General features: G+C 35.3%; 1 protein-coding gene across 1 annotated transcript in view; it reads right to left on the bottom strand.

Moving 5' to 3' along the window:
• Positions 1-339: 339 nt before the first annotated feature.
• LOC126767967 (protein tipE) overlaps positions 340-13,399 on the bottom strand; it is a 92,166-nt gene continuing 79,106 nt past the window's right edge. The window contains exon 2 of the mRNA XM_050485802.1: positions 340-6,715. Within this exon, the coding sequence (XP_050341759.1) occupies positions 6,646-6,715 (70 nt within the window). The 3' untranslated portion in view covers positions 340-6,645. The remainder of the gene's footprint in view (positions 6,716-13,399) is intronic.

Below are 13,399 nucleotides of genomic sequence, written 5' to 3'. Positions count from 1 at the left end.
ACCAATACAATACACATGCATTCTCAACTACCGTATGTATCTAAGTGTATGCATGTGTGTATATGCTTTCTTCATTATTCATTATGACATACATACATTTACATTCTTTATAGCTATGTACATCAATTATGTTATGCGTGTATGCTTGTATGCTCACGTGTGTATGCTTGATAAGTTTTGCTTAAATATAATGTTAACATTGCGCAATTTTCTATGGAGAATTCAGTTATGAATCTAATGCGGGATGCCTTAAGCTTTGGCGATTTGCGAAGGATGAGATGGCGAAAATAACTTTCAAAATACGTGGAAAAAAGGAGTTACACATAAGCAAGTTTCTACTTGTGTGTGTATGTGTATTTGTGTGTATGTATTGACAGTGAAACAAAACATTTGAAAACAAAAATTGTTTGCTTTTCGTTAAAAATAGAAAAAAGTGAAAACAAAAACCTAGCGAAATGTGAGACCAAGGGAACACAGAGGTACGGACAATTAAAACTGTAACATTTACTTTTGTAAGCACGAATTTAAAATTATTGTGCAATAATTTCAATAATTTATGAAATCAACTGAATAAATATGCATTGAAATAATTTTGTGAACATTTCATTTCATTGCATTATTTTTAGTCTTCCTAACTGTATATAAGTATGTATATATATTAGGGTGTGTTATTTCCAGATTGATTATTTTCTTGTCGCAAAAGTATATTAAGGATCCAACGTAAACACGCGCTTTATTTTCAATCCATATTCTTTTCCCTTGTATATGCATAACATGTTTTTATACCCTGAACAGGGTATATTAAGTTTGTCACGAAGTTTGTAACACCCAGAAGGAAGCATCGGAGACCCTAAAAGTATATACATATATAAATGATCAGTATGTTGAACTGAGTCGGTTTAGCCATATCCGTCTGTCCGTCTGTCTGTCTGTATATATACGAACTAGTCCCTCAGTTTTTAAGATATCTTTTTGAAAATTTGTAAACGTCGTTTTCTCTTCAAGAAGCTGCTCATTTGTCGGAACTGCCGATATCGGACTACTATAACATATAGCTGCCCTACAAACTGAACGATCGGAATCAAGTTTTTGTATGGAAAACTTTCACATTTGACGTGGTATCTTCACGAAATTTGACATGGATTACTACTTAAGGTAATAACATAATCTCCGAAAAAATTGTTCAGATCGGATTACTATGGAATTTAGCTTCCATACAAACTGGACACATGGTTACTAAAAGAAATGCACCTGTGAAGAGTAAATTAGCTTCGGTGTTACTCATACGACATGGTGTACTTCTTGTATGCAGTAAATTTGATGCATAACTTTACTGCGTATAACTTTTAAAGGCACATTTTTATTAAAAAAGTGATAAAGATCTGCTTTTTAGAGCAGACAATTCTAAGTTAGAATAGCACTTTGTTAAAAACTTGTTTCAAAAGATCAAACAATTCCTTGTAAAATATATGGGATAATTTGGGTCCTTTGTTTTTATGGCCAAAAGTGAAACTTTATATAACGGTTGCAAAAAAATAAAAAAATCAATTTGAGAATAATGTAAATGCATGTGTTTGTATTTATGTGCGCAGCTTTTGTTAACACAAGTGAATATTTTTAATAATTTAATATTAAATTAATAATTTGTATTGTCAATCACGTTGCTATTCATTCACAATTTCATTATTTAAAACGATTTGTTCTCAAGCGCTGACACAGATTTATTTTTCACCATACAGAATTCGTTCATCGCTAAAATATCGAACTCTAAATTAAGAAGACAGTGACTAGGCAATATTTATCGTTGAAAGCGAGGTCTCCTTTAATTAAATTACTTCAAAACAAACAAAAATCTTAATTGTGGTGAGTCATAGTGGTGAGTAGCTTTAATATTCCTCAAATATGAAAAAACGTCTTTACGAGAACTTGATGTTGATTGTTCAGTTTGTATGACAGCTATATGCCAAGTGGTCCGATATCGGCGATTTTCGACAAATGTGTGACAAATTTTAGACTCAAATACTGTGGAACAACAAACAGAAAAGCGGAAATGGCTAAGTCGACTTAACTCGTCTCTCTGAAAATTTTTATACTTGTACTATATATATAGACATATATTGTGTAGGGCCTCCGACGTTTTCATCTGGGTGTTACAAAATTTGTGGCAATCTGAGGCTTTCTTGTTTCTGGTCCCGTACCGCCATATTCGGTTTAAAGGCCCATTGAAGTTTAGTGTCAGAAGGTCCAGTGAAAACTTGTGATAAGAGAAGTGTTTAACAACTATATGTGATCTCTACCGTCGTTCTCATCGCCTAGGCACAATTGATTTTTATCTAACCCTGAACAACTATGGACTCGAAGATATAATAGTTGTCTTCGATGCGACATTTCTTTGCGCTCTGCACTCTGGTAAAAAAATTACATATAAAAACAACAATAAAGTTGCCGAGTTAAGTTTGTGCGAGTGAACAAGCCATTAAAGTGGTAATACCGCTATCTGAAATGCTACCAAGTTTTAAAATAATATACATTTTAATCTTTTATAGAAACCAGACTAAAGGGTTATGAAAACGTGTTTGGATACAAAAATAAAAATGTCTCCACAAAAGATGGGATCGTAACAGAATTACGCATACGTCAGAGGACATGTTAGCGCAGGGTTGCACTGCCTGTGCTACCCGCTTGTTTGAACATCTAGTACAGTTTTTTGATTCACTACTCTCCAACGCTTGGCGAATCGAAGATGAACTTAAAATAAAAGATTAAGAGACTAAAAAGTATAACACGGTTACGTTCAATACTCTCCAAAGGCTTTTCAACAAATTTGAGTTACATAATATGTTTGTGTAAGCCGAGTAAAAAAAATAATACCTAGAGACTATCTAAGTATGGACGTACGTTTGTCTGCTTGCATTTTTGGTGTGCCATACAGAAAACAGTTAACTTGTGTTTTTCGCGCGCATTTCCAATGCTTTTATGCACATTTCTAATGTTCATATGTGTGTATGTATGCGTAAGCATAATATTACATATTAAAACAACAACATTCGATTATCAAATTGTACACAAAATCAACAACAACAAAGAGACTTTAACATTTATCTACATATGTATATATCTAAATATATATATGCACACAACGGTACTTTGCGCAGCTCTTGCATCTAGATTAGCATACAGCATTTGCACCGACTCTATGCGAGCGTGTATTTAGTTGCATTCAAGCGTTCTCACAGTTTTTAGTATTTATTGCCGTTTACGATTATTTGCTAATCATTTAAAATATTTACTCTCGTTATCAAGACAATAGCTAATCGTGTTTTATTGTTTGTTGCTATTATTTCATAATTAGCACCACCATTTTTTGCTTGCATTATTAGTTTTTGTTTTCTGTTTGCTTATCTCCGTTGCTTTACTATTGCTCAATTGATCGCCTTCTTTTATATATTACCCACACACCTGCACTCTTCCAGCATGTATACATGTATGTGTGAGTGTGTGCATTCCTAAATTAGCACAATTATTATTATTTGCTGCAGAGCATTTCAATGACACAAATTATCTTGCATTTACAATAAATAATAACAACAAAAACAACTAGTACTGTTGCTGGGCAGTAAATTATACAAGCATATGTGTGTGCATGCTTACATGTATGTGTGTGTGTGTGTGTAGTTGCGGTATTTTCGATAAATATTAAAATAATTTTTCCAAAATGTGGATATTTTTACACGCTTCTGGTGCAATGCTCTAACGTTTATTCCAATATATGTACATACATTTACATAAAAAATCAAACAAATTGCTCCGACGCTGCATTTATTCGCTGGAACAAAACTTCAAATACATATTATGCTTTGTTATGTCCGTAAATGATCACAGTCAAAAACGAAAAAAAGTTAACATCGGTTGTACCGAAGCTGTAATGCCCTAAACAAATACAAAATATTCTCTGCAAGTGCATGAATTTGATCGGTCGGTTTGCGTGGCATCTACATATATGTACATGTTGTATGTTGCTATAAAAGTCCGATCTGATCGATTTTTTCGAATATGGTTCCGTTGCTTTGAACAATAATTCATGCCAAACTTCCTGAAGATATCTTGTGACATAAAGCATTTTTCAATATAAGCACTTGATTCCGATCGTTCAGTTTTGTATGACAGCTACATAGATGCTATAGTGGTCCGATACGGAGGTTCCAAGAAATGAGCAGCTTCTTGAAAAAAATGACGTGTACAAAATTGCAGAATGATATCAAAATTGAAGGACTGTTCGCATATACAGAAAGGTGGCCGGTCAGACGGACATGGTTAAATCGACTCAGCTCATTAAGTGAACTCCAACATTTCCTTCGGGGTGTGTTAAAAACTTAGTATAGCCTGTTCAGGGTATAAAATAGAACATTTCTTCATGATAATGATATGATAATGAAAAATGCTGACGCTGACGCTGACGATGACGATGGACATGACGAGGCGTTTGCTGCATATGTATGAATATATGTATGAGTGTGTGTGTATGTGCATGTGGGGTGTATGTGTGTGTTGCATGAATGTGCGATAAATGCTGCACGCTGTTGTAATGTTATAATTTTTAAACGTTTTTTGCAAATTCGGCTGTGCATTGTTTTTGTTTGTGTGTGTATTATGCAATAATTTGAATAAATTCATTTGAAGCGGCATTTCTATGGTCTGGCAATGATGAAGCGCTCGCGTTGTCTAACTGTAGTCTGCAGCGTTGCATTTCGCATGCTTGGCTAGGTCGTGTGCAAGCAACAATGTGCAATCTAACGCCTCAAAGTATGCAATGCCCTTGTTAGTTTAGTTGGTAAGCTTTACACTGGTATTTGATGCATTGTCATATACATATTTATTTATTGTTATCCATATTATTGTTATTATTATTATTAAAACTACATATGTATGATTCTCTATGCACGTAAGTAACATTTCGGGGGGTGGGTTGTTGGAAAGCTGCCTTTTAACGCTTTCGGGTTTTCGGTTATAATTTTTGCCATTTGGATCTGTAATTACATACATACATATATGCTGTTATATACATACATACCTAATATGTAATTCGACGGTGCCTTATACAGCAGTTTGTGTGCGTGTGTTTACATGTAAGTATATATATGCATACTTATAAATGTTTGCTAAACGCTTACTCTTAGTTTTGGTTTTTGTTTTTGTTATTACCATAATGCTGTTTTGTTTTCTTCATTTTGCTTGCATTCGTTAAGTTTTACGCTAATTTCACATGCCTTAACTAATTTGGTTCGCTCCTAGTTTTTGTTATTATTGTAACTATTATAAAATTGCGTTTACCGTTATATGCATGTTTTTTTATTTTGGTTTTCATTTTCACAGCTACACCATTGCTATGCCTTCCGTTGTAACAGTGTGTATGTGTGTGTGTGTGCAGCACCTTGCATAGTTGAGTGGTTAATTAGCTGCATACCGTTATGCTTAAGTAGTTAATTTCGTCTTAATTCAATTTATTCACTAAGTACTTTTATTCAGCAGTACAAAAATTAGTCCTTGCAAAAATTAATTCTCAATTGTTTGTAACTAAGCTAAGTTTAGTTATAATTAATTTGTTCTAGGTCTAGTTCAACTTCACCTTAATTCCTCCTAATTATGCAATTTTTGTCACATAAAATGTATTTCATATGCATGCCTATACATATATTCAATGAGTATATGCATACATACATATGTATGTATGTATATGTATGTATATCTACATTAAATTATATAACTCTATTCGTATTTATCAAACATTGTTTTTGGTTTTGTTTTTGTTTTCATATTTAAATTAACTTAATTTCCATAGTTGCCGTATGAAAATAACAATTTGTTTATAACATCTTAGGTCTGTAGGTATTTGAATTTCAGCGCTGCTAATTTTCAGCACACTCCTGTTGCATGTACGCTACCTATCACATGCATGTGTATGTGTGTGTATACCTACTTATATATTAACTCTTAACATACATACATACATGCGTAATTGTTTTGCTTTGGTTTTGTTTTTGCTTCTCTAATTTCCGCATAAAAATCTTTTCTCTTTAACACTACTTAAGTAACTAACTGTAATCAATCTTAGGAATTATTCAGTTGGATCAATCATTATATGTTGCTATGCACGTATGTGTTTATGTGTGCGTGTAAGCATGTCAATGGCTGCCGCTTGTTGAGCTGCACTCACTGGCGCTTTAGCCAGCCGCCAGACCGCCAGACCGCCCGCTTCGCCAAATCCACTGCGGCAATCGCATATTTTCTATGAGTTCGCTGCGCTCTCGGCTCACAAGCACACAGCCAAATTGCCTACACGCTCATGTATTTTTTCTAATTTTGTTTTTTGATTCAGTTTTTGTTGCCGTTATTGTTCGTATGCATGTATGTTTGTGTATAAATGTTGTTGGAATTCTCGGGGTTTTCTGCTAGTAGATTATATGCTTATTGTTGTTGTTAGTATTTTTTGTTACTGGTTGACTTTGATTGACACTATGATGGAAGCGCAAATAGATTATCCGTAGCTGACGTAGCGGTGATCTCCGCTGTCGTGATAAGCCTATGCTAGAAATCGCTACTCGTCGATGGATAACCCAAGTTGCTCTCCACCGTGTCATCCTTATGTCAGAGCGGTGGTTTGTACACCTCGATGGCCGGCGTCAGCATGTCCACGCGCGTTGAAATCGATGTATCACTGCAAGCAACAAAAACACACAATCAAAATCAGTCATAATTATGAAACTTTAAAGGAAGTAAGATATATGTACATAAATATTATAATAAGTATTAAACAAATTTGTGCGGTGCTGAAGTGACAAGTGCTTCTGACCGAGTGTTTCTAACTTTAAAGCTCCGAGTGGCTTTTGGATAGTTTCATAAGTCTCGAAACTCCCAGAATGCTGCATCTTGAGTTATGTTAAGAACTCTTCATTCTCCAAGGCCAGAAATATGTAGAATGCGACTTGACCGTGAGCCACGAATGGTGAGCGCTAATATATTTAATCAAGATCCAACCACTTCATGGAAATGTTATTCTTAGCTTCTACTTTGAAGAAAAAAGGTAACGCTTCAAATGCTAGTATGTAGAAGGGATACGTACTTCACAAGATTAAAAATGTTGGCAGATTCGAACTATGGAAGTCGGCTGGGAAAGGGCCATTCGATTACCTTGTCTTTAAGATTTTCAGATACTGCAGTTAAAACTCTCTTAGTCATTCATTGGAACTAGTCTCAACGCCGGATAGAGACAAGTCGCAAGAGTACTGCTCTGTATCATTTCCTGGCTATCGACGAAAAGCGTATCCACTGACTTACACCAGAGACGAAGGAACAGTTATAATATTGGACCTGCCAACTATGTTCTGATATTCACAAGAATCTGCATAGAATACCAGGTGAAACGCATTTCAGCCATGACAGCGCACCAGGTCAGAATTCGGAAGTTGCCACAGCGAACTTGGTGGAATTGGGCTATGAAATGCTGTCTTATGCGGCTTCTTTTTGTTTTTAAACTTGTAAAAGTTACACGCCGAGCAATAAGATCTTTTAAATGATTATGTTACCCATGTCACAGCGGTTTATTTGTCAGGCCTCCAGAATATGAAATTTTCAGAGAGGTAAAATAAGTTGGAGCAGGCAAGTTTAGCCAAGTATATACTTACATATGTATATCGAGTTAAAAGGAAACTGTGAGAATATAAATTTAAAATTTTTCCACAATTTTTGGTTTTGCTTTGTAAATTAAGTAGTTCTCGGATCAGTCTCTTATACGGTTTCAAAAAAGATGCCTGCCATGAATACTAAATGAGAATTTAATCTAAGAGGGAAAATAATAAATGCTGTATTTTTTTAAGTTATGCATATCATATTAGAACTTACAAAAATATGTCTTATATTAATTTTGACGAAGCAGAGCGACTCAAATAGATTGCATTAAGCAGTTACTTATGTATATGGGGCGAAACAAACATCAGTAGGACGGAATTTCAGTTTGGAGCAAGCCGAATATATACTTATGTATATGAAATCGTTGGAAAGTGCATACTTAGATCTGATAAAATCCAAACAAAATATTTTCATTTTGTAAAATTGAGGACCGAAAAATTTTACCTCGATTTTTCGACAAAACAAAGATGCTTTTGTAGACTGATAAATGGTTATATTATATTTTTTCCACCAATAAAGTAAACTAAAAACTTTTCTGGCTTATATGATTTCCTTTCCAGTTTATACTTTGAACAGACAAAAAGCTTATTCGATTCAGCCATTTCCGTCAGATTGTCCGACGTTTCTGAGATAACTGAATGATCGGAATTAAGTGCTTGGATGGAAAACTCTTTCATGGCACGAGGTATCTTTAATAAATTTGGCCAGGATTATTGTCTAAGGCAATTTTGCAATCTACGAAGAAAGATCGGATCACCATAACTTATAATATATATCAGAGAGCTGCAACGAGCAGTATGATAAAATCAGAGCAAACAGTCGTGCCAATAACACAATCAAATCAATTCAGTTCAGCATAGACAACATTGTTTATCAATTCGAGTAACCGCCAGCGTCAACTGAGCTGCTGCAACACGAACAATCTGTTCTTCGGCAATCACGATCGAGTAAACGGTATGGCTGGCTTCGGTTCCAATCGTATCATGTCAGTTCATAGCGTTGCGACGATTGTTTGAATTGATGTGAAACTTTGGGTAAACTATAAGTAAATCTACGGGTAAATCTATGAGTACAACAAACAACAACAATTTTTTGCTGGACTGATTTGAATCATGTGTGGCAAAAAATGTATCAGCTTTGAAAATGTGCGCATGTTACAAATTTTCGAAGCGTAAACATTGTATTATATGTACGTTCTCGATGGAGTTTCCATTATATATAGAACATATGTATATACATACTTATGTATTTGAAATAGAACAGAAGTGCACTAGAGTAAATCAGTGTTTAGGGGATGATATACAAACCGAACGCTGTCGATCATTTCAATCATTGAAGCATGAGTTGGCATCACTTCGGGTATTTTCTGCTGATGCGAACATTCATAAATAAATCAGGTATGAGCTGATCGCTAGTGATTCAAAGTTGTTCTCTATCGCTGATTTGAAGACAAACGGTTTGCTCCGTGTACATGAACCGAACTGACAGAATCAGACAGAGTAACGGATCAGTACTTAAGTATAAACAAAAATTTATTACTTTTTGCAGTTCTCTGGAACTTAACGGTTGTGTACCACTTTTGTATAATTTCGTTGTTGCCAAGCAATTAATATTAATTTTATTGTTGTAAATATGTATTAACTGGGGCACATCACAACAAGCTTCTCGGATGCGATGTGTGTGAGTAGGCATCACTAGCGGTGAAATGAAATCTTTAATTTCATGTTGGGCTTGATGAGCTAAGCTCCAGCATTTGCACAATTAGTGAGCAACAGAAAGTGAAGGTAATGAAAGAGCTGCAAAGATAGCTGTTCCTAAGCAGTGGAGAACGCCGGAAATGAAGGAATGGATTTTCTTATCAACATTTTTATTTGATTTCGAACTCCTTATAATAAATATTTGGGCAGCTGTATATACTGGCGAAAGCAGAAAATAAATAGAGCCGAAGTAAACATAAAATCCTGCAGAGGTATTCCAAGCATTTCGCTTCCTGTCGAACAGAATGATTCATCATTTATCTATGCGACTTCGCCCGTTGAATATTTGGTTGCTGGTCACGAAATAAACACACATACACATCTATTGGTTTATGGGCTGAAAACGTTTTTATGCATGTACATATATTTGTGTGAGTTTATGCATCCGTGAGACCAATTCGTGTTTGCCGCCATTATGAAAACTTTCGAGCCAATATTAATGCGGCTAACGCGCCCACCGAGTACGCGCGTAACCAATCAATCAATCTATCGGCCAAGCAACACGCAAAAGGTTCAGACAGACAGCTAAAGGTCTTCCTGTGTACTTGGAGCATTCATCCTGTTGTTGTGGGCAACCGAAATCCCAGTCTGATTTGTAAACTTCTCAAATCGGCAGTTTTTGTTGTTATTCGTATGTACGGTTGTGCTTGATTGTTGGATTACTGCAAGAACAGTGGAGCGCCGAAAGCTGACTCAATTCCCGCAAATCATAAATAAAAATTTGGAAAGCATTTTTCTCAGTTTAAGCAGTTATTTGTTCGTATTCTCCAGCGAGTCAGAAGCATAAGGAGGTGTCGATACGTATGTGTTCACTTTTTTAGGAATGAGTTCGAAGTTGCGTAGGCACGTCTTCTCATCGTAAAGTGAATATAATGGAATTATTTTGCCTCCCTTTCCTATTTCTTAAACGCAATTTTGAAATCGGAAAAGTTAGTACTTTTTGGTTAAATAAGCTTCAAAGGGTTCGCTGGCTGAGGAAGGGGCTACACGATGTCAGAAATATAGTAAAGTTCCATTTGATGTCCAATCTGACCATTTACTTTATTCTCAACTACGCGAACGTAGTTTCATTTCGAATTGTAGCTTTCAAGCAGGAACCGAACGCGTTGGTTGGAATTGATATTAGCTGCCCCAATAGACTTTACCCCGCAGAGACATTCCTATGTCCAATATGGTTGTCAATCGTACAGATACAGCAAATAATTTTTTCCCCTCGCAACTGTTCATATTAATGTACCTAAATTAGTTATGAGGACTGTAATTTTTTATACTTTGAACACGGGATGTAGACATCCTATAATCAGTCGATTTAGCCATTTTAGTCTGTCTATCTCTCAGAATATACGCGAACTAGCCACTCAGATATCGTTATGAAATTTGACACAATAACTTTTCTCCCAAAGGAGCTGCTGTCGGAGCCCGCCAAACTTTATTTAAAAATTTCTTACCTGAAGAGACATTTTCGCGAAGTTTGACAAAGATTATTGCCTAAGGCTAGGCTACAATCTCCGCATAAATTGTTCAGATCAGACTACTATAACATATACCATAGTTGCCAAACAAACTGACTAAAAATTAAGATAAAGATTTTTTCCTTATTATGTAATCTTAATTCGACTTGAAGGTTGCTTATACCAAACAACTTGTCTAGAAAGCTCTAGAAAAACGTTTTCGGATGGACGGAGGATTTTGGCCGGCAAGGTAAGTATGTTCGAGTACCTGCTCATTTCAAACATTGCAAGAAATACAAGTATAAGTAACTTTGTTGGAAATTGAAGGAAACAGAAAGCAAACATAAGCGGCGATAGATATCCATCTATGCCTTAGAAAAACTCAAAAGCAATACTTGAAAGTTTTAAGTGTTTCATATCTATCTATTATTTCCAATGTGCATGCAAATAAGTTTTGATAGTGGCATGGTGCATGCAAAAATATTCGAACTTAGAACTGTAAGTGTATGCATTTTGCTGGTACTTGTAAACATTTCGTTTATTTTGTCAAACTAAACGCTCCTCAAGTTGTACCTAAGCATTAGGCGGAAGACAAGATATTTCTTCCGATATAAGAAACAGTATTTGATAACTCCCTGCAGTATGACCGTTAATATCGAAGAGCTGGTTCTATCGCTAGGCAATACTTAGAGGTTTTATTAGTAGTAACACCTGCATAACTTGGTAAGCTCGTTTTGATATCCAATAACCGGACCGAATTGGTCTAGATGACGGCTGGTAAATGAATGAATGTCTCTCTCCTACATTTCTATAACATCTTTATGATACATATTTAAGTCATCCCTAACTAGCTAGAGTACGTGAGATAGCGGAGTAAATCTTGTTTGTACTGGTGGATAATTTTCAGGGTCTGCTAGTCCTTCATATTCGAGTATAGAGGTGAAGAACCACTTCTATGGAAGTCTCTTGGCATACCTTTCAAATATTTTAGCTTTCCCAACAACCCGTACTTATAATCCTATCAGTATCCTTTATTATTAGTGCTACATCATAATTGAAATCATGTTAGACCTTCTTGACAACACAATTTAAACGAATGTTTAAAAAATTTTAGAAGTATAAAAGGCTGAAAGCGGTTTCTCCTTCCCGGTGAACATTTGCCTTTTCGGATTACATGATTAGCTTCTTCCAAGTGTTTTATTTAATAAAACACTGCGGTAAACAAACTTGCAAATCCTAAACCGAAATGAGTTCAACAAGCTTATGGCTTCATTTTGAGACGAGTGTGTAACACACATTCACATACAAATAATAAAGTCATTTTTAATGTGATAGAGTGCTGCTAAAATCGGCTGCCAATCTGGGGTAATATGAACCTCGTTCCATTTATTGAAGTTTTAGAGACATTGGAATATATAAAAAATTATTCTGGGAAGTTACTAAAGTGGGACATGAGAACGAGTTGTTGTAATACAATTTTCGTGATATTTTCATGATATGTATGTGTATGAACCCATACACAACCATTGGGGTAAAATAGTAATTCATATCCTCTTGCACTCTATATGATATCCGAATTCCATGCTTTGATCTTCAATGCTTTATTCAGTTCTTTCGTTGTAAAAGGTCGAAAAGGTTGAGTTAATAACAGTCTAAAAATAATTTTGTAAAACTTAAAAAATAATACTATCTACGATGCTCGAATCCTTATCATACCTTTCGAGCTAATGCAAGACTGGTATCTCTTTATCTAATTTTCTTACAATTTGTTCTAATCTTTCTCAGCCGACACCATATGTTTCAAACCGGATATTTAAATTTTGGGCACAGATTAATCGCAAGGTACATCTGAGAAGTAAGAGACGGAGACGGCAAACATACGACTCGGGCGATAATTTTCTTTTCTGTTAGCCTCAGACTCAAGTGTTTTAAAATTCATAAGATGTGTTTAGAAGTTCTGTATCTTTTTAAAGATAATTGATTATGGGACTGGTGCTAATATTAATTCAGTTTTTTCTATTTAAATACCTACTAAAACAAGAAAGTTAGCCTTCACAAATACAAGGGGTTTCTTACAAGAACTTGATTTAAATCGGTCAGTTTATATGACAGCTATGTGCTATAGTGATCACATCTGAACAATTTCTTCGGAGAAACCCACATCGAATTTCTTGAAGATATCTTGTCAAATGAAAGAGCTTTCTATACAATCCCTGTTTTCCGATCGCTCAATTTGTATCGCAGCTATATGCTAGAATGGTCCGATATCGACGGTTCCGACATATGAGCAGCTTCTTGAGAGTATGTGTATTCTGAGGGATTTCCCAGAAGGACTTGGCCAAATCAACTCAACTCGTCACGCAGATGATTTATGTACAATATATCGTGGTAATCTTAATATACTCTGTTCAGGATATAAAAAGTTATTACACCAAAACTTTCTGGCAAACTTTTATAGACTTCGTAATAAAAGGTGAGCTGAACAATGGGTTTTCTAGAAAATAA

Source organism: Bactrocera neohumeralis, chromosome 2 (genome assembly GCF_024586455.1).
Source record: "Bactrocera neohumeralis isolate Rockhampton chromosome 2, APGP_CSIRO_Bneo_wtdbg2-racon-allhic-juicebox.fasta_v2, whole genome shotgun sequence".
In the NCBI taxonomy this organism is placed as follows: Eukaryota; Metazoa; Arthropoda; class Insecta; order Diptera; family Tephritidae; genus Bactrocera; species Bactrocera neohumeralis.
The sequence above is the reverse complement of the archived record's forward strand: the minus strand, read 5'-3'. Positions and strand labels throughout refer to the sequence as shown.